This window comes from Eumetopias jubatus, unplaced genomic scaffold (genome assembly GCF_037043125.1).
Source record: "Eumetopias jubatus isolate StellerSeaLion01/CBP00866 unplaced genomic scaffold, mEumJub1_p1.0 scaffold_16, whole genome shotgun sequence".
NCBI lineage: Eukaryota > Metazoa > Chordata > Mammalia > Carnivora > Otariidae > Eumetopias > Eumetopias jubatus.
The window spans coordinates 66,681,673-66,703,868 of record NW_028274822.1 but is presented as its reverse complement, the minus strand read 5'-3'; the positions used below and the strand labels follow the sequence as shown (position 1 = coordinate 66,703,868).

Sequence of the window (22,196 nt, the reverse complement as noted above, 5' to 3'; positions counted from 1 at the left end):
CACACTTCCTATCACCACGGGGATATTCAAAATAGGTGGAATAGGCCCTCAGAGCAATTCTCAGCTCTAGGAATGTAGGGTCAGTGGCAGCCTAGCAGTGTGAGGGGCCCCCCTGCCGAGGGCCCACAGGAAGAGGAAGAGCAACTGCTAGAATGAGGAAGTCCCATGGCGGGGAGGGACTCAGACTAGGCACGGATGGACTTGCAGGGACCTCTGAAATGGCGCAGACGAGCTTCTGTGTTTTGCAGATTCAGAAACTGAGGCTCCAAGAGGTGAAGCAACTTGCCAGGCTGGGCTAAAGTGCAGCGTGGAAGGCGAAAGCCCTCATGGTGAGATGTGGTTCCCACCCCCCCGCTCTGCCTATGTGACTCTGGCAGGTTCCTTTATTTCAAGAGTCTCAGTTTCTGTAAAGTTGGAATAATAGTACATACACCTCACCAACAGTCCCAGATAGTGCACAGCACTCAACGAATGTTTGCTACCACTTAAAACAAAACAAAAAAACAAAGTCAGAGAGACAGAATGCTTCAGCATGGCAAGACTGTGTGTACGTGCAATCGCCCTCCTGCAGAGGTGGTGAGTGGCTGCCATAAATGCTCCAGACTGTGCTGATGAGTCCCAGGGCTCACGCCTTCATGTCCACCTAAATGAGTGAGTTCCAGACCGCCGAGTGCGTTTTCCACCGGGAGGGAGCTGACTGGCACTGGAGCAAGAGGACACCTCGAGGACCCCAGGACACAAGGGCAGAAGTACCTCGCCCGCATAGCGGTTGCGTAGATTCAGGGACGCCATGAAGTTGGAGTAATCTTTCTTCACACAGGCCGGGCGCTCCGTTAGCTGAGTTGCCTACAGGCAAGTATCAAAAATTATTTCAGGCCATTGCCACATGTGTTTCTCATGTTCACCATGGCTAAGCCTAAGTCCAATTAAGAAGTCAAGTTCAGATCCAGGGGTTATTAGAAATCTTCAGTGCTGGCAAGCTAATAAAACAAAATACTTTAGAACAGCCTCTAGTCTGATACGTCCCAGGGAAAAAAGATGAAAAAAAATCTTAGTATGAAAAATTTTCTGTGGAGGGCAGCTTATGATATAGCTTCAATTTGCTGCCGACTGTTTTTATCCCCAGTGGTGAACATACCTTTGCAAAAGACATAATCACCAGATCATTGTGAAAATCATCATAACCTATGATGAAAATGCTGTGCCGGGCTGTCTCCTCTGTGGGTGTGGGCTGGTGTGTAAACATGACTTGAAGATGGTGAAGGGTGAGGTTGAGAGCATGGTGTCAGAGCAAGTAAAAGCCAGCAGGGGCTCAGAGACACCCAATAGCTGCCACCAGTCTAATGTGGGTCTAGTGGCAGAAGACAAAAGGGGTACACTCTTGAGTACAAAGGCGGCCCACAGAAAGGGGAAAGTATTTGCAGACCACACCCCCCTCATTTCCTCTGCTTCAGCTTCAGCCCCCCAGCCCACCTCCCATCCCTCAGGGTTGTGAGGACTGCTCTCCCTAACCCTGGCTGGTCACTGCTACCATGCTCTCTAGCTATCGTGCTGCCTGGTGTCACCGAAGACTATGAATATGCAGCGAGGATGACCCCTTTCACATTTCCTTTCAGCATCTTTTACTACAAACCAAGACAACCTATCCACTTCTTGACATATGGATGCTACTGGGGAAAATGAATCTCTCAACGGCTGAAGTCTGATGGACTGTTTTTTTTGGGGGGGGAGGGAGCAGGTGAGTGGGGAGAGAGGGTTGGAGGAAGAAAATATGAAATTTGGGGAAGAAACCACAAGCAAGAACAAAAATACATGATTTTCTCATAAAATTATTAAGCTGGTTTACTTTTCAAAAGGTCACGTAAAACTGCTTTATGTTTTTTGGAGACTGTGTGGCCTATGGCATCAAGCAGAACTGCACTGGAACCTGATCCTGCCATCCACTAGCTATGAGGCCCTAGAGAGGTCACTTGCTGTCTCTTAGCCTGAATATACTCCCTGGCAAAATGGGGACAACAGTGGCCTTCTCACCAGGCACCAGGGGTTCAGTGATGTCTGCAGGCTCCCCGGGCAGCAAATGCATTGGCGGGCCGCGGTGCAGGCCACCTCTGTCCCCTGGATAACTACTCTGACTGCTCCGGCTCACGTGCCTGGTGCACTGTGACATGGAGGACTGCCCTGAAGGGCTTTTCTGAGTCTCGATGCAGCACAACCCACCAGCCTGAAATCATGCTTCTGAAACAGCCCCCCAGGAGCGGCGCTTTCCTGAGTGCCATGTGATGGGGAGATGTCACTCTGGGGGCCAGCACGCTTCTGTGCTTTTCATGGAACAGGGGCAGCTGGCCAGGATCTCCAGTACAACCAACAGTCGGAAGACACCAATAAATACATCCTTTCTTCTTCAGAAACAGAAAAGGGAAAACCAAACGTAAATCTCTTTTTTAAAGAAAAAGATTTAAATCTTTTAGGCAAAACTGACCTCTTACAAGCCAGCTGGCTGGAGCCTAAAGAGGACCAGGAGTTGTCAGATGCATTCTGAGCAGTCCCCAGTTCTGGCCTCTGCTTGTGTTGTCAAAGTGGTGGAGACCCAGGTCAGGGAGCTGATCTCATGTCAGTGGGCCTGGCCTATCAGTGGAGGGTGTGCAACACTGATGTCTTCAGAGAACATGGAGTGACCTCTGGTGAGAGCTCCAAGGAGGGCATGGGACGTGAGAAGACACTGGTTTCCTCTGGCACTGCCCCAGGCCCTGCACAGAGGCTGAGGGCCCTCGGCTCTGCCTAATGGGCTCCCCACTTCCTGCTTAGAGTCCTGGCCATGGTGAGAAGTCACAGGGCCATCCTCCCTCCCTGGTGCTCAGCCTCTGTACCCATGCCCTATCATGTCTGTAAAAGACAGGTGGCAGCCTCCCCACCTCCCCATCCTGAGAGGAGTTAAGAGGCACAGAGTTAAGAAGACTACAGCCATACTTGGTTGGGACAGACTGACAGACGCTGTGCTAGGCCCTAAGGCTGGGAGACACCGCCATGCAATGCTGCCAGTCAGATACCTGTTGTAAGTCCGCTGCTTTGATCCTAAACTCTGATTTAACTAAGAAAGTGCTACTTCATAGACGTGCTGCCCTCTAAAAGAATCCTGAGCAGAACAAGACGAAGCTGAAGATGTGTATGCACGTGCACTCTGGCACCTGCTGAAACAGGAAAACCCAGCAAATGTTTCCAATCGACATGACTATAAGATAATGCTGACTAGGTCTCCCAGAGCTCAGTTTCCTTCCTTGGGGATACACAGAAATCCAAATCTGATATCATTAATGAATCAAGAAAACACAGTAAGGTTCTACGGCCCAGCTCTCTCTGAACTTGGGGATTGTACATGGGACTCTGATCCGCCTACTGCCAGCACCGCTGCATGTGCGGCACGGGTGCCCAGGTGCTTTTGGAAAAAGCCCCACATCAGTTTTGGTTTTCCCCTCACCCTGTGGCTCCCAGGAGGCTCACACATACCCCAAGAGTGGTGTTCTGCTTGTTGTAGCCGGCAAAGTGAAGGATGCTTTCGGTGGCCATGGCCAGCCCTGTGTGCTGGGACAGTCCTGATACCCAGTTCTGATGTTTGTTCAGATATTCCTGAAGTCAGAAAAAAAAAAAAAAGGCTGTTTTATTTTATTTTATTTAAAGATTTTATTTATTCATGAGCGACAGACGGAGAGAGAGAGAGAGGGAGAGAGAGAGAGAGAGAAGCAGAGGGAGAAGCAGGCTCCCAAGGAGCAGGGAGCCCGATGCGGGACTCGATCCCAGGACCCTGGGATCACGACCTGAGCAGAAGGCAGACGCTCAACCATCTGAGCCACCCAGGCACCCAAGGCTGTTTTATTTTAAAGGTATGTGAGGTAGGAGAGCAAACACTGGTTCTGATGTTGGGTCCATCCGTTGCTGTGGGAGCCTCAGTAAGTTAAAGCCCCCGTCTCTGACTGGCTATTGCTCATGTGTGAACAAGGATGACTTGCCCAGAGTGGCCAGCACACACAGTAAACCTGAGAGGACCGTTACTCTTTTAGCACATCCTTGCTGACAATCCGCCATCTGCCAAGTCCCGTGCTCCCCAGAACACAGAGAGGCAGAGTCCTGGTCCTGCTGTCAACATGTGGGCAGTTCTCCTACCTGAGCAGCCCTGCTGTGAAGGGGCGGCCTGATGGACAGCAGGAAGGCAGAACGAGGGCCTGAGTCTGCCCGGCCAACCGGTGGAGGGGGATGCTGGGGCAAAGGGACAGTTGGCAGGGTCTGGAGATGTGAGAAGGCCTTCTGCTCTGGGGACCCTCAGGGGTCAGAGGTCAGCACTGCAGAAGCAGCAAATACAAGGGGCTAGATGGTAGGTGGGCAAGCCTGCGCCAGAGATAGGCCAGGTCCAAAAGGCCTTGTGTGCCAGGTGAGGGAGTTTAGGGTGGGCCACAGGACTCCCCTCAGGAAAGTGCATGAGCACTGACTTACAAAACTGTGTCAGTGGTTTCGGAGGGTTCATGGAGCCCTAGAAACCCAACCGTGGACCCTATGGTGATGGGGAGTGGCTAATGAGCAGAGGTAGCGGGGAGGTGTGCAGAGCAGATTTGCTAGTGGCATCAGCCCACCCTGGTGGGCAGCACAGATGATGGCTCAGGACAGGCTGAGGCTGCTGGCAGGAAGCCCAGGCAGGACCGGGACACTATGGCTGGGCACTGAGGGCTGGATGGCAGGTGGGGTGGGGTTCAGATGGACTAGACGTGCAGGGGGAAGGGAAACGGGGCCTGGGGCAACACCAAGGGGAGGCCTGGTAGAAGCATCGACACCAGTGCAAGCTTTTGCATTTCCCACTCCTTTCCTAGGCCATGCTTAAAAGAATACATAGCTCTCCCTATTGTAGGCTTTTTTGGTTTAATGAACCTTTTTAGAAATGAAAGGGGGCTTCCTCTCTTTAGACCATAGCCTTGGGAGCTGAAGCCCCTCTCCTCCATGTGAACAACAACAACAAAAAAAATCAGTTCCTAAATATGAACAGTTTGAGAAAGTCCCCCAACCTGAAGAGTACCAGTGTATCCACTAGACAGAGACAGTCGTCAAGCTACAGGCATGGCCTAGTTACAAGGCCCACCTCTGTGCAGCTTAGCTGCTGAGTGCCGAATGGAGGGCTCCATTTTTTTTTTCATTTCCCCAAATGCTCTAACCTCACTGCTCCAACACCTTTGTGGAAGGAGGAACAGTACACGGCAATGCTAGGCACCACCCACGGGCTCTTGCAGAATGCATTTCCAAACAGCCTCTGAGGTTCTTTGGGCTAGCTGCTCTGTCCTTCCTGGATTCCAGACCCAGAAACACTTTGGAACTAGTTTTTTTTTTTTTTTTTTTTAATATTTTATTTATTTGACAGAGAGAGGGAGTACAAGCAGGGGGAGTTGGAGAGGGAGAAGCAGGCCTCCCGCAGAGCAGGGAGCCCAACACGGGGCTCGATCCCAGGACCCTGGGACCATGACCTGAGCCGAAGGCAGACGCTTAATGACTGAGCCACCCAGGTGCCCCTGGGAACTAGCTTTACCCTGACAAGTGTTGCTGAGGTCAACTTCACACGCCCCTCTCCTTGTACCTTCTCTTTATTAAACCAGATTTCTTCTAGTGGGATTTTTCTTATCTTTGATCCCTTTTGAGGTGACTTTTTCCTCTCATATGTTGTGGTATTTTTGGTCCATCTCTGCTTGACCAGAACAATGGCTCACCTTGCAGTCGTTTGTGTTCACAAGCCAGTGCTTTGGTCTGAAAAGGCTCTGTGCAACTCCATGTGCAGCCTGGATGGGGCTCTACTGGGACAGCAGCCTCACTCCAGCTCCGGCATTCGGGAGAGGTGCTGCTGCTGGACTGCCAGGCCTCCCCACACACCATGTCGCCCGTGCCCGTCTTGCAAGCAGCCCCAAGTCCTGCCATAAACCCGGCACCTACCTGGTGTGAGTGGTCAGGCTCCCGGGGCCTGCCTGCCCCCCTCACCCACGACCAGCACCCTTACCCCCCAAGGAGTTCCCACCAAAGAGCAGTCTCTGGGGCTTCTGTTATTCTCAGGCACTAGACTAATGTTTTTGGTCTCTGTTTATTCACACTAGTGCTGTTTGTATTTCGAGTTTGCTGTGTCTGTGAAAGCTCTCTGGATCCCCGGAAGGAGCATACCAAAATTGCTTTTTGGTGATTTCAAGAAAGTACCTGTAAGTGGGACTTGGTGACTGTCGGTGCCCACTTCATCGCCTCCTGTAGGATCATTCCACAGCGCGCGGCAAAGTCCTTCACGATGCTCTGGAAGAGGGGGTAACGAAGCCGAGGTCAGTGTGTTTGAGCCATCAGAGGTTGCCAGCTACAGACTGTCATTAGCGACTGCTGGGGGCCAAAGTGCATCCCCCCTAAAACCCATGTGTTGAAGCCATAGCCTCCAGTACCTCAAAATGTGACAGTATTTGGAGATGGAGCCTTTAAAGAGGTGACTACAGTAAAATGTTATTATATGGGTGGGTCCTAATTCAATCTGACTGGTGTCCTCCAAAGAGGAGGAGATTAGGACACAGACACAGAGGGAAGACGTGAGGACACAAGAACATGACAGACATCTAAAAGCCAAGGAAAGAAGCTTCTGAACAAACTAACCCTGGCAACACCTTGATTTCACATTTCCAGCCCCCAGAACTGTGAAAAAATAAATTTCTGTTGTTTAAGCCACTCAGTCTGTGGCACTTAATCATGGCAACCCTAGCAAATGATTACAGTGACCATGTTCCAACCCCGAGGCTCTGCGTATAGGGTACAGACATGCTGGTCTGTAATCCTGGCATAAGGTGGCAGGGCCTACACTCACAGTGCCTCACACAGCCACTGCGGGGCGTGGGGAACTCCCTGCTGGCAGCTGGTCTGGCTGGAGGCACCAAGGCTGGGACATGACCTGGCCCCAGGTCTGAGCTGAGCTTCAATCTGCCACAGTGAAGGCTCCGAGTCAGACCTCACACAGCACATCCTCCTTACCCGGAGCTACTCATTCCATCTATTTCCCACAGTGCCACACAAAGCTGAAGTCATGTTACTCAGCTACCACAATGACAGACAATCTGCACACCTCACAGCAGTGAAGTTCACCTGACAGTCATGCTTGCTCATGCAGCTTGGAGACCCTATAAACTGACAGGCAGCTGAACCAAGAAAGGGCTTAGAGTCAGTATGGCTGAGGGGCAGGAGTGGGCCTGGCAGACAAACCAACCTGGGAGTGAGTCAGGACCCCGCTAGTACTGTGTGACCCCGACAGCTGAGCCTTTCTTACCTGTGGGCACAGGTCCACAGTGCTCACACCTCAAACTGCTGGGGACCGAATGACACAATGTGTGCAACACGCCGGCCCTGACAACTTGAGAGGGCAATGAAAATGGCCCTTCATAAGGGGACGGCTGCCAGCCTACCTCCCGGGCTTCACAGGTGTCAGGAACAGTGATCCGATAGGGGGCATCAGGGATGTCGTAGTAAGGCTGATCCTTGTGAATGTCCTGAAAACACAACAAGGCTCCCTCTTCCAAACCGCCTTCCCTGGGCTGCCTCTGCTGAGCTGGGCCTCCAGCTCATACTGGGCATCAGCGTTTGCCTCCTCTCCCCACACTTGTCCGGTTTGTGATGGACTTCCAAACTTGCTGCAGCTCACTGGGAAAGGCCAGGGTGGGATCTGGGGCCCCCACCCCCGATGTGGCCACTTGTAGCATAAATTAGGCTCAGGCTTAAGGCAGGGATACTCACAGCACTCAGCGAGAGTGACAGGGTCTGGAGGATGTCCAGCATGGTCTTCAGCACTGTCCCGCTCCAGAGCAAGTGGGGAAACCTACACCAAGAGCCATGTCTCGGTCCAGGAGCCAAATCTTCAAGGAATCTTAGTTCCTTAAAGTGCCACCTCAAGGGGTGGGGTGGGGTGAGGTGGGAGCCCCACCCCCTGCTGCCCAGCTGAGGGTCAGAGGAGGTTAGGAGGCCTCCTAGGCAGGGCACTCAGGCAGAAACACTGGCTCCTGCCAGTCCCACTCTTCAGGGCCCAAGCATGACCCCACGTGACCTGCTCTCAACCAGACACTGATCGTCTTGGTTATGCACTGGTCAGGCCACACTCCCTCACTCCCCAAAGTGAGCCTCCTTGTTTTTGACCAGGCCTCCCTAATATTTTCACATGAGGGCACAAATAGAAAATGGTAGTATTTGCAGGATACCCTGGGGCAAAGAGAAGAAGCTGCTCCTAAATGTGGTGGTCAGCGTTGAGGGGAGCCAGCTCTGCATGGCTGTGACTCATCATGGCCCACTGCTTAGGACGTCCAGTTCAGACACGTCAGACACGTCATACGTGTGTTGCACTTGCTTTCTGGTCCTGCCTAGACCAGGCACACAGCACCTGCAGCAGGCTCCAGAACTCCTAGACGCTTGCAGCGATACGTGGGCAGGCCCAGCATGGATGGCTGTTTGCTGCCTCTGGCCTTTATACTGCAGACAGGCTGGCCCAGCCCACCTTTGAGGGTTCGCATCCATGTGGGGGCGTGTCCCATAAGAGTCTACTTTGGCTCCCAGCCCAGAGAACCTGGAGTGGAAAAGGATCCGTGGGGGGCTCTCCTTCCTCTCTGAGGAGCCTGGAAGACACTGATTTGACCAGGGACCTCGGGCTAGGCTCTGGGGTGGGAGATGTCACATAGGATGGCCGTGAGCTACCTAGGGCAAGCCCAGAGAAGTCCTGCAGCAGGGAAGGTGGGATGCAGAGACACAGGCTGGTGACACCCCTTGTCAGTAAGTAACATCAATAGCTCAGAATAAGTGGAGTAGAGGTTTCAGGACCAAATTTCAGACCTTGTAGCAAATTCCATGACATTCTGAGGGAGGCTGCATTGCCATTTGAGAGTTTAAATTCTGACTCCAATTTTTCTGCCCTGATAGTGATGATTCTTCCCTATATTCCAAAGCAAGAAGTTTACACACACACACACACACACACACACACACACACACACACACACACACAGCATTAGAAGGAAAATGGGCTTACTTATCCACCAGACCAGACAGATACTTGTCCGCTACCCTCCGTATCCTCTTGTGAATGTGGTTGAAGTTCACCAACAGAAACTGTGCGTGCCGCTCAAGCTCCTCTTCATTCTCCTTGGTCTTAGCCTGGAGATTCAGAAGAGACAGGTACAACAGGTGCCCTCCATGTGCCTTGGGCAGACAAACACTCACTCTCCGACAAGGCTTACTTTATCTGCCATCATGTTCAGGAAGGCATCAAATACTTTGTCTGCGACAGCAATCACACACTGCATCATCCCTGAAATGAGGAGGAGGTTTCCACAGGTCAGGAGCATCAAGGGAAAGGGACCAATCCAGCTATTTTCAATATTTTGTTTGGAAGATTTTGGACTAACAGAGGAGTGGCAGAGAGAGCACAGAGTTCCCACATACCCTGCACCCAGCTTGTCCTGACTTTAGCAGCTCTTTTGTCAAAACTAAGAAGCCGTCCGCGATACAATACTCTTACCCAAATTTCAGGCTTTATTTGGATTTCCCGTTTTCCCACTAATGTTCCTTTTCTGTCCCAGGATCCAATGAGGATGCCATGTGGCATTGCCAAACAGGTCTCCTTAATCTCCCACAATCTGTGTTGATTCCTCGGTCTGTTCTTACCTTTCATGACCTTGACACTTCTGAAGAGCATAGGCATTTTGTAGGATGTCCCTTAATTTAGGTGTGTTTGATGCTTGCTCATGATTAGACTAAGGTTACAGGATTTTAGGGCAATCCCACAGAGGTGAAGTGGACTTCTTGTCATATGGTGGGGTGTGGGGGTGTGTGAAATCAGTATCTCCTACCACTGGCGAGGCTGACCTTGATCACTCAGGTACAGTGGTGTGTACCTGGTTTCCCACTGTCCAGTTACTATTTCTCCCTTTCCATGCTCTACTCTTCAGAAGGGAGTCACTGCGTCCAGCCCACACTCAGGGAAGGGAATTAAGCAGCAGCTCCTGAAGAGAATGTGGATGTAAGTCAAAAACACCACAGTCACCGGGAAATGCTCTGGGGAAGACACTTTGAGGTTATGCAGACATGTCATTTCTCTCTAAGATGTTGCCCACTGGCAGGTGAGCCAGTGGGCTCTGCCTGTAGCAGGTACTCTGGTCTCACTTACTGGAATTCTGTAAGGAAGGTCTGTCCCTTCTTCCCCATATTTCACTTGTTCAATCATCTAATCAGCATGGACTCATGGATATTTCTTTCTTTCACTGGGTCCAATACTGTTGTTATTTTGTTGCTCAAATTGTTCCAGCTTTGGCCATTAGGAGCTCTTTCAGGCAGGCTCTTGTGTCCTTGGGACATGCCCACAGGCCTTTCCTTTTCTTCTTCTTCTTTCTCTCCTTTTTCTTTTTTTCCCTTCACAAGACCTTCCTTTCTGGCACTGTGAGCTGTCCTAGGCTCATCTTGTATTTTCCCTGGAGCCTTGGCTCCCTTTACTGCAGAATGGTGTTTAGAAACCAAGATCCAAGCACCGGATGTGGTTGTGGCTTCCAGGGTGCAAAGCAGATTTTAAAAAGCAACAGTGGGGTGCAAACATCACAGTGCCAATGTCATTAAATGCCACTCGCCCTCTAGTGCTGTTCCATTTATGCAGCGTCTTTGGGGTGGCTAAATGACAGGGCTGCAAGGTCAGCAGGGTGAAACACTAGGCAGGCTTTGCACCTCTGTGCCCAGGCCCAGCCAGAGCCTGAAACATAAAGAGGCATCACATATGTGTTTGTCATGAGGATAAATGGGCCCCCGAAGCTCTCAGACCTGGAAAATGATTAGTGTGACCTAATGCCCCAGCAGGGAGAGGCTGATCTCTAAGAAGTTGGGTTTGGTGGATGAAATCTTGTTTTTGGGGTGTGTTTAGTACAATATCTTTTCATGTAACTCTTAGGAAACTGAAACTAAGTTCCTAATAAAAAACCATCAGATAGGGGTCAGATGCCAATGATGATCACGCAGTAGCCTCCATGGAGATTTTTACTTAAAAACAGCCACTTTCCTTTTTGTGCTTAAAGTTAGCTTGAGATTACTTCGGTCTTAGTTTGTACTGATTGACTAGACAGCCGGCGGGCTACAGGGCAGGAACACATGGAGGGTTGGCTCACACCTGCACAGAGGAGGTGCTAGCAATCCCCTTTGCGGGGCTACTGGATGCTTCTTATAACCTCTCTCCTGCTTGCTTCTGAAAACTCATCAATAACAAATCTCCAAAGACATCTCCTTCCCACCTCCCATGTTTTAGGAGAGAAAATGAAGAGGAAAGTACACTCAGTAGGTACACATTTATCAGCTTAACCCTAGGTACCATACTCAGGACAAAAATAACCCATTTGGAAATCATGTGAAGAGTACAACGTACTGTGAAAATTAAGTGTCGGTAAAGTGTACATCAGTCCCCACGGCAATTTAATTTCCTTTGTAAAAAACTTATTTTTATTTAAATTCAATTGTTAACATATAGTGTATTATTAGTTTCTGAGGTAGAATTTAGTGATTCATCAGTGGCATGTAACACCCAGTGCTCACTACATCAAATGCCCTCCTTTTTTTTTTTAATATTTTACTTATTTATTTGACAGAGAGAGGCATAGCGAGAGAGGGAACCCAAGCAGGGGGAACGGGAGAGGGAGAAGCAGGCTTCCTGCTGAGCAGGGAGCCCGATGTGGGGCTCGATCCCAGGGCCCTGAGATCATGACCTGAGCTGAAGGCAGCCGTTTAAACAACTGAGCCACCCAGGCGCCCCATCAAGTGCCCTCCTTAATGCCCATCACCCAATTACCCCATCCCTCCATCCACCTCCCCTCCAGCAACCCTCAGTTTGTTTCCTAGAGTTTCACCATCTCTTATGGTTTGTTTCCCTCTTTTTATCTTATTTTAATGTCCCTTCCCCTATGTTCATCTGTTTTGTTTCTTAAACTCCACATATGAATAAAATCATATGGCATTTGTCTTTCTCTGATTTATTTTGCTTACAATAATACCCTCTAGTTCCATCCACATCATTGCAAATGGTAAGATTTTATTCTTTTTGATGGCTGCATAATATTCCATTATACACACACACACACACACACACACACACACACACACACACACACACCACATCTTCTTTATCCATTCATCTGTCGATGGATATCTGAGCTCTTTCTATATTTTGGCTATTGTGGACATTGCTGCTATAAACATTGGGGTGCACGTGCCCCTTAGAATCACCATGTCTGTATCCTTTGGATAAATACCTAGTAGCGCAATTGCTGGATTGTAGGGTAGCTCTATTTTTAACTTTGTGAGGAACCTCCATACTGTTTTCCACAATTTAATTTCCTCTTATGACACAGCAACAGAAAAACAGAGCTCAGAAGAGAATGACATTTTAGCTTCAGAAAGGTAACTGATTCTGTCTACAGATATTCTCATTAGGAGACTGGCAAAATGTGGCAGGTTCTTAGGCCGCTAGGGGTTGGCAGTCAATTTTTTTTGTCGCTTACCCTCCCTCCTTGAACGAAAGAAACTCAGGTGTGACCCAACTGTCTAGCACAAAATAGCTGTTAAATAGACAGTGGGTGGATAGACGAGAGGAGCAAATCAATGAACAGCTCAGCCAGAGGTTAACAGTGTCTGTACTATACTCCCAAGTGGTCCTGGGGCATGTGTGTGGGACCCTCTGAGCATGGGGCTCCTCTCCTGTATTCTGCACCCCAGTGGAAGAGGTTTCCTGCCATACAAACTGCCTGCCTGCATATTCCACCCTGGCCTCCAAAGGGCTCCTCCTCGTCCAACCCTTCCCCGCACTGCCAGCAGGGGGAGCTTGCAGAGCCCTCACACTGTCCTTCCTTGCCAACCCCACAAAAATAAATTCACCCACTCAATTTCTTGACTGTCGTGCAGTAGTGTGAAGGGTTCTGTAAAGGACTTATTGGACAAAGGTCTTACATGAGACAGCACCCTCAGAATCCTTGGGGTGATTTTAAAAAAGACAAGGACTGATTTTTCAACAATACAAAAAACGGTACCAGAATTATCTAGGGATTAATTCTGCATTGGCAAGAACAAATTGATGGATTCTTCAGTGTGCCAATGGCTTCTAAACATGGAAAGGACTCCTCACTACTAACTGTATTTAATTAATAATAAATTTATTGATTTTAAGAATTCTCAATTAGCATTCCTCGAAATATTTACCCACACAGTTAATCAATCAAAACTCATGGATCTAGCACACTCAATTCCCTCAAATATTTAAGTACAATTACAAAATTGATCAAATTTTTCTAAGCATTTAAATAAAACATGGGTCTAGTATTTCAGAGTCTCTTAAATTTTAAACACTTTAAAAATCAACACACAGACCAATAGAATGATGCTTAAAACCCATCAGCGTCCTTATACTAAAACTGGTCAAACAATGACTATACTATGTGCTTAATTTTTTTTCTTTGCAGTCTCAATTTTAATAACTCTCTTTATTTTTATTCCTATTCTTATCTTAGGTTTGCCTCACTAGAATTTCAGTAACTCTAATATTTTTATACCACTGTAGAGTTTCATTTATTTGCTTTCCCAGGAGTCTGGTGCTTTTAGGACTGGTTGCAGCTGAGACCCTCAGCTGTGCACTCAGGATCTGAGGACATCTGCATCATCGGACTTGTAAGTCTTTGCGTTTCATACAGATTTCCTTATTCTGAAACCGCCTCAGAAACGATGCAGTCCTTAAATTGGGTGTGGCCATCGGGTCCTGACCCACTGCCCCGACATTCTGGCCGGGTCTGATGCACCACTGGAAGTGTTCATGGTCCTGAGTGGGGTTTCCTTATGGCCAGCATGATGAGTGAGGCATGGAGCCCCTCACAGAAGGTCTGGGGCTGTCCCTACAGCAAGCTCTCTAACAGCTACTTAACAGAGTACCATTAACTGGCTACTCTATGGGACGCCTCTGCCCCATCACCTGCTGGGCACCCTTTCTACCTGATCACTCTTGGAGGCCAGGCGTGACTTTATTGCAGGGGCCAGGCCTCTTCCTGGACCGTGTGGCTCTTTCCTCATGTTCCCTCTTTCCTGATTCTACAAGAGAAACAACTACCTATCTCTACTTCACAAATACGTAGTGGAAAAAAACAAACATATATATAAATACATATATCCTATATATTACCTATTATTGTTACATATTACACATTATATCTGTTGCTTTGCTAAAATATGGAGATTATATATATATCTTAGTGTATTTGGATATACACATTATCCCAATTTGCCCTTTTTTTAAGCAAAATAAAAATATGTATTCATGTTCAAATTATGATACTCTGTCCACTGGGAGTCCTTTGAAATTGGTTCTTGGTCCTCCTATCCTGCTCTGGACATTTAAAAAGCATGACTGCTCCCTGACCACAACAAGATGCTTTAGGTCCATCAATGACTATGTGAGGAGCCCAGGATCCCTTTAGCATGGGATAGTATTAGCGACTGAAATTTGGGGGCTGGAGCGTACTCAAGCATTGAGGGTGGACAAGAGTGATGCTCCTTAAGGCTATATGGTTATAAGGTTATATATTTCATACTGGTCTTTCCAATGTAGTGTGTAACTTCATAAAACTATTTTCTTCACGTAGACAGAAAACTGGGAGTGGTATTCCTTTTTAGACTATTAAAACTCATTTCATCATCACAGTACCACAACAATAAACTTACCAGACTTGTCCTTCTGAATAGCTTTATCTTCAAAGTAGCAGAACATTACCTGGAAGCGGTCAGGATCTGTTGAGCGCAGTACCCTAGCAAGGAGAACAATTTTGAGTAAATTTTGAGAAATCCAGGCCCTCCCTATCACAGATTTGATACTACCCAGAACTGGTGAGGCTGTGAGAAACCAATAACCTACGCCACTTCAAGGGTCATATGCTCACGTGGACTTTCTGGAGGGGAATTACCCACCATCTATCATAACGTTCCCACATTGTTACACCCAGCAACCCACCACTAGTGATAGATCTTAAGGGTTACATGCATAAGGAGGATCCTCCTAAGAGTGCTGGCAAAATGTCCATCAATAGACTAGTCAGCTACACCAAAGTACACCCATTTAATGGCACATCATGTAGCCACCAAAATGAGAGGTAGCTCTATATGCACCACTACAGAAAAACATCCAAGATGCATTGTTCTATGAGACAGCAAGGTGCAGGGGAAATGGGTACAGCAGGATGTCAGTGATAGGTTTCCGAAAGGCCTCCATGCGCCTTCTATGTGTAGGATATATATGTTTGCATTTATAGAGAATTTCTAGAAGGGAAAGTAAAACTATCAAGAGTGGGCATCTCTGGATTCAGAGCCAAGAAAGTGAGATTTGTATTTTTCATCTTTAGCATCTTCTGTACCAGCCCCATGTTTTCCTTCTCTTTTTTATCTTATGCACCTTTTTTACTTTTACAGTAGCTGTTCAGAGTTTTGGGGGCTCCGCTAAGATAGCACGGCACGTGTGCACACAGGCAAGCACTGGGCGGAGTGCGTCTGTGGGCTTCTGCACCAACTTTTTGTGAGTCAAACCTTAGTAGGGCAGGCCAGGTGGCTTAAGCACATGCATTCTTTTTTTTTTTTTTTTAAGATTTTATTTATTTATTTAACAGAGAGAAACAGCGAGAGGGAACACAAGCAGGGGGAGTGGGAGAGGAAGAAGCAGGCCTCCCGCGGAGCAGGGAGCCCAATGTGGGACTCAATCCCAGGACACTGGGATCATGACCTGAGCTGAAGGCAGACGCTTAACGACTGAGCCACCCAGGTGCCCCAAGCACAGGCATTCTTGAGTGCTCAGGTTCACACAGCTTTTACATAATTTCTCACATTGCCCACTTAGCTGGTTTTTGTTTTTTTTTTAAAGATTTATTTAGAGAAAGAGAGACTGAGAGAGACAGTGCATGTGCGGGGGGCGGGGGGGAGAGGGCAAGGGAGAGAGCATCCCAAGCTGACACCCGCTGAGCACAGAGCCCGAGGCGGGCCTTGATCTCACCACCCTGAGATCAGGACCCAAGCCGAAACCAAGAGTCGGGTACTCAACTGACTATGCCACCATGCGCTCCCACTTTGCTGTTTTAAAGCTCTCCTAATAACCAGTGGCTGGGAGCCTAAGCCAGGTTCTTGAATAAAGGCTTCAGGGCTGCTTCTCCATGCTAACAACGCTCTCAGAGGCCTGGCAGGCAACCTGGGATGGGAGCTGGGCTCTTGGGAGCTGCCCATGAGCTGTCTTGCTCTACCAGCCGGCTCCACAGAGTGTCCTGAGAACCTGAGAACTCCATTCAGGGGCACCATTGTGGGGAAGCAGGAGACAGCCCTGCCTGTGGGCATGTGAGGCTGAAAGGGTCTAGAGACATCTCTTGTAGCCATTCAACCTTGGAGCAAACCAGGGTTTTGGTCTGTGTTGGTTTGCTTGTTTTGTTTTGGTTGGTTTCTCTTCCAAAATATATTCTTTATAAAAAGGCCGAGAGGGAAGAGTACTAACACACAACAGGGAATAGTGGTGGGATCGGTGGTTTTTCCTCTCCATTTATTTCCAAGTTTATGTGTAATATTCTTGTATTACTTTTATAAAAAAATTATAATGAAAAAAGCAAGGAAATTCAAAAGTTCCTTGGCTCTTTGGGACTCTGGGGGAGAATGGGTCACTAGTTCTCAAACTCTGCTCTGTTGTGGCACCCTCAGGCTACCAAGAGGCAGGGAGGAGGGGACAGGGCAGGAAGGTGCGTGCTCACTCCCACTCACACAAAACAGCCTTAATCTGTTTTATATGTTGAGCTTCTGAGCAAGAGTTCTTTTACCACAGGGTTTCATGGCACCAAATAAAGGTTAAAATAGTGGCATTTACCAAATATTCCCCCTATTAAGAACTAACACTTTCTTTTTCAGACCATTTCGTAGAGTTTTTCTATAACTTATTGCACCTATCCTGTGATTTCAACAAACAGGAGATGTGTAACCTGACCTTTTTTGACGACAGGGACGCATCATTCTGTAGCCAGCGTACTCAGCTGCAGCCCGAGGATGCCTCAGGCCTTACCATGGTGGATCTGTAGCATTCACACAGGCAGCTGCGCTCTGAGCATCCTAGCTGCTTCTTCCAGCCGTCATTTATGAGAGGCAGGATGACACGGTGCTTAACCGACTAGCTGGATCTCCATGGAAATCAGGGATTATTACCTTGGGTAAATAACTTAATGGCTGCCTCAGGGTCTCAGTTTCCTCATCTGTAAAATGGGTATGTGACACCACCTACTTCATAGGCTTGCTGGAGAGTATGCCAATACATGTAACTTAGCACAGTGCCTGGCATGGCATAAGCACTCAATCCATGTTAATATTGGTGTTGTCGTGATGACGATTATTATAGCTGTTAGGTCTGCTGTGGTTACACATGCATCCTGAGCGTTGGGACACCTGTGGGGCTGTTTTGGGACAGGCCCCTTCCCACTTCCCATTTGCTGTTTGTACTCAGCTGTGGTCCTGGTAACTAACGAAATGAATGTCTTAGAACATACTCAGTGAGGGCCGGTTCCTAACAGGGGCTCTTGTGCAGTCAAGTGGATTGAGTTTGCAACATCTATAGTGACTGGCTCAGAAGCCTATTCCCTATAAGGAGAGGATGACAAGAGAGTTTAGATACCTGGGGATTTATAAGATGTGGTGTTTGGTGCCCAGGAAGGAGGAGCACATGAAAGCATAGGATATTTTTGGTTTTTTTGGTTTTTGCTTTTTAAGAAAGCTTACGTGTCTTGGGAGGAACTAAAAAGAGTCCCATGCCCAGAAGGCACGAAAGTTTAAAAATTAGCTCCAGTGTAGCTGTGCTGGGAGGCAAAGGCCTGGATACCTCATATATTCCAGCCGGTAAACAGACAGGAGATAGGTGGACATGGCAAAGTCCAGCTTGTTGATGAGGGCGGACACTTCGGGAGCAGGGTCCAGCAGGTTGATGATGGTGCTGCGGAGCTCACTCAGTTCAGCCTAGGGGGAAAGAAACGCTCAAGGGTTCACACAGGCACCAGAGGGGAATGCCCCCCCGGCACCCAGGAGCCGTGGAGAACATGTAATAACAAGGACAACGCAAGGATCTGGTCATTGTTCAAGAAAGCTTAGCAAAATCCCTGCCCTGCATCATCTGTCCTTGGCAGGGTGAGAAGCCTTACGGGGGTGACTGTGTCGTTTTTCATGGCTGAGTTATACTGGAGGACAGAGCGCAGTGGTTCTTTGCTGGGAAACGTGAGCAGGGGCGACTTGGTGGCTATTTCACAGACTCCCTCGTACCATTCTTCTGGCCAGAGTCCTGCAAGAAAGTGCACATGAATGAGACCACCACCTTACTCCAGAAGCACTGTGGGACAGGTGATGCTGACCATATCTAGAGTTGTGGGTCCTCTGTTTGAGCCAATTATCCCCCAAATGGAGCATAGAAATGAGTCTGTTTCCTAACTCGGACAGGTTTTTCCTAAGATACATAGCACTGTCAGAACCCTAAACTACATCTGGGAAGCGTAACATTTGCAATCACTTGTAGGAAGCAGCAGCTGAATTTGGACGAATTTTGAATGCATGCACATTCATAATTAGGTAGGGTCCTGCCTCACCTTTGTTTTCACTCTGCACTCTGTCTTCCCCAAGAGAGCAAATATCCCCTTACCGGAGCCCTCCACGGCAAATCCCATCAGCACGGAATACAGCCAGAAGTCCCGGAAGAGCTTCTGCAACCGAGGCTTGGCTTCTTTGATGGGAGGCAACCTTCGGGTGAGCTGATGCACCGAGGACAGAGGGAGAAAAGGTTATTTGCTCATAAGCCCTAAAACCTACAGATGTAAATCAACCCCAGATTCATTCTCCAAGAATCAGTCAGTCATTTTGGGTTAGAAAAGACACACTGAGCAGTGACCAACACTTCTTGATCAATTCACTGGTAAATACCCATTCAGCAAACATTTATTTAGTAGCTAATGTGCACCAGGCCCCATGCCTTGGAGGTGAAAAGCCCCATTCCTACAAAGGCCTTTCTGCCAAGTTTGGAGGCAGGTGAGGAAATCATCACAGCATGGCAGAGTTCCTGGAGGAGGTGTCATGGGTCTCAATGTTACCATGCAAGTAACCCTTGGCCAGGCAAAGAAGAGACAGCAGGCTGTCCAGCCACAGGAGAATCAGGCCCAAACGCTGGGCCTGGGGAGGGCATGGAGGGCTGGGGAGGCTGGAGCTCAGATGAACAGCTGTGACTGGAGAGACAGGGTGAGCGTGAGAAACCTCGTGGGTTGAGGAGAAATGGTTTTTAGATCTTTTCTGGCAGCACAACTTTTCCAACAGTCATCTTGGGCAGAATCCCAAGATTTAAAATAGGCAGAGGCAGAGTTGCTTAGGTGCAGAAATGAGAGGCTGAAGTCCCTGCATCCTTGCTCCAGATGGTGTCCTGCCCAGCGTGAAGCAGGCAGTCGCTCGTAGGTTGTGCAAAAATGTTAAATTTGTGCACAGCACCTACTGGACAAGTTAGTCCTCACAGAACCCCTAGAGGTTGTCGAGCCCCCTACGGTGATAATGAAGCTACAGTGAGGGGTCTCTGCAATCCGGTCATGAGGGCCAAGGACACAGAGGTGGGGCACATGATGACACCACTGCTGGGAGGGTGGGGCACAGTGAGAGGGGTGCCTGCACCCATGGCTGGTAGGACTATAAACTGGTACACTATTTCCTGGAAAGCAATCTGGTAAAGTGCATCAAAAATTCTAAATAGCCCCATCATTTCACCTAAAATCCCATCTCTAGGGGTCTATCCAAAAAAAAAAATCTGATTTAGGCACAAAAATGTTGCAACATTTGTTAGAAGAGAACAATAAAGAGAAAAACACTAAATGTTTACCTGAATGAGGCACTTACATAAGTTACAATATATCAGAAATCGTATTTGCTAAGAATATTTGGTGACACAGGTAGAACTTACGTCAAGTGAAAAAAATGCAAAATGTATATAGCATAGTACAGATTTAAGGTGTATGTATGTAAATACATGTGCATAGAAAAAGAGGGGAAAACTCCAGTTGCATATTAATAATGATTATTTCTGGGTAGCCGGGTTGGCAGGAGTTTCTAGTTTCTTCCTTAACGTTGCCCGTACTTCCCGGAGTTCTGCCATAGATATGTTGCTTCCACAATCACAGGGACGGCACAGGTACAGGGCTAGGGCTGGACAACATGCTGTGTAGGAGAAGCAAGCAACTTCTCTTCGAAAGCCACTAGGGTGCTGTGCCCTTGGGGAGAGTCGGTCGAGATAGGGTGGGGGTGGCTAGGTGACCTGTGGGAAGGTGCTGAGGAGGTAGAGAAGCACTGGGGAGGGCAGCAGTGGTCAGAACTGTCTCATGGTAGAAAGGACACTGCCACTAAGGCACACCTGAGGGGCTTCCAGCCTGCTAGTAGCCAAAGACGGTGGGTCTGAGGAAAAGGAGCTCTGGGACTGTCTCTGAGGTGGTAGATCTCCCTAGGATAAGGTCCCAAGTGATGGTGGAGGCATGACGGGGTTCCCAGACCACAGCCTTCCTTGGTGTTTAAGGTCAATGTGGCTAAGAGGTTCTGGTGTGCTATAAGGAGAACTTGCCTTTGGTGGTTATGGTCAGGCTTTAAACATGCTTCACTCCCAATCAGATCAGAGGCCCCAAGTGACTGAAAGGTCCAAAATGGTTTTGGAACAGTGAGGGAAAGTGACTGTCCAAAATCTATCTTCAATTTGTGATCCTACTACTCCTCACCCTGAGAACATCTTGCCTCCCTCCTAAGAACTAGGGCTTGGAAATGCCCTATAGGTTCTCCCTGCACTGATGACTCCGTCATACCAGCTGAGATGGCTCTGGTCCCCAGGAAGGGAAGACTATGGTAGAGTCACAAAAGTCCCCAGAAGTGCTCTGAAGCAACTGAAGATAAAGACACAGTGTAGCCAGGCTGTTTAGGACTGTGTGCAGGGACACATTGCTATGCTTCAGGAGAGACAGAAAGGAGTAAGGAGGTTCCAGACAGTGGCCAGAAGATGATGAAAGGGTCTTGTCTGTCCCCAAGACAGGACAGGCAAAGGGTAAAGGAAAGGGTTATAGGACAACTGACCTGCTCTCCCGTAAGAAGATCAAGGTCAGAGAAAAGAAGCCTAAAACAGATGAAGGAGTCCAAAGAAACATAACAACCAAATGCAGGGTAGGAATGGATCCTAGATTTTAAAAAGCTATCAAAGAAGTCATGGAGAAATCTGACTGGGACTGGATGTCCAATATAAGATAGAAGGACTGATTTTCCCAGATGTAACAGCAGTGCTGAGCAGGGCAGAGACACCCCCCAACACACACCATTTAGGAGACCGAGCTCCAGTGCCCAGGGCTGAAGTGTTGTGCTCTCTCTAAAACTCACCTTCAAATACCTCAGGACACACCTGCAGGGTACGCGCGCACATGGAATTAAGCAGGTATGTCAAAACAGTAACTGTTTTATCTAGAACATTGGTAAATGGATGTCCATTATTCAATTCTTCCAATTGCTTTGTATATTTTTCAATTTTGTAATAAGAAGTTGGGAAATATATCTAACCATAAGGCAAGCCTCTGAACTGGAAAGAAAACAATGGAGTAGGTGTGGCAGAAGGTACTACTTTACAGTGGGGGCCCAAACTATACACCTCCAGTGGGGAACAGACCCAAAAATGTCAGAATTGTCAAGAAGGGCTGAACTCCAGTTTTTTCAACAGTGAGTTACATGATCAGAAACCTAGATATGTAAGAAACATTTACTGGTGGGCGCCTGAGTGGCTCAGTTGGTTAAGCAATGGCCTTCGGCTCAGGTCATGATCCTGGAGTCCCGGGATCGAGTCCCACGTCGGACTCCCTGCTCAGCAGGGAGTCTGCTTCTCCCTCGGACCCTCCCCCCTCTCATGCTCTCTCTCTCTATCTCATTCTCTCTCTCAAATAAATAAATAAAATCTTTAAAAAAAAAAGAAACATTTACTGGTTAGTTTAAAATAACCTAAACAATATATATTCATAGAAAAGAAATTCCAGCAAAGCATATAGAGTTAAAAATGAACACTTTCCACCTGCCTCCCATTTCCAATGTTAAGAGTTGGCCGCCTC

The 22,196-nt window shown here is 48.2% G+C and overlaps 1 protein-coding gene across 2 annotated transcripts in view; it reads right to left on the bottom strand.

The window, feature by feature from the left end:
- Window positions 1-22,196, bottom strand: part of PI4KA (phosphatidylinositol 4-kinase alpha) — a 112,016-nt gene that overhangs the window by 29,099 nt on the left and 60,721 nt on the right. For both annotated transcript variants that reach the window (XM_028094920.2, XM_028094918.2), the window contains 11 exons: window positions 18,737-18,845; window positions 18,246-18,382; window positions 17,930-18,063; window positions 14,764-14,846; window positions 9,267-9,337; window positions 9,059-9,183; window positions 7,780-7,861; window positions 7,452-7,535; window positions 6,217-6,306; window positions 3,505-3,624; window positions 754-846 (listed from right to left, as the gene is read on the bottom strand). In XM_028094920.2, coding sequence (XP_027950721.1) covers window positions 754-846; window positions 3,505-3,624; window positions 6,217-6,306; window positions 7,452-7,535; window positions 7,780-7,861; window positions 9,059-9,183; window positions 9,267-9,337; window positions 14,764-14,846; window positions 17,930-18,063; window positions 18,246-18,382; window positions 18,737-18,845 — 1,128 coding nt within the window. The remainder of the gene's footprint in view (window positions 1-753; window positions 847-3,504; window positions 3,625-6,216; window positions 6,307-7,451; window positions 7,536-7,779; window positions 7,862-9,058; window positions 9,184-9,266; window positions 9,338-14,763; window positions 14,847-17,929; window positions 18,064-18,245; window positions 18,383-18,736; window positions 18,846-22,196) is intronic.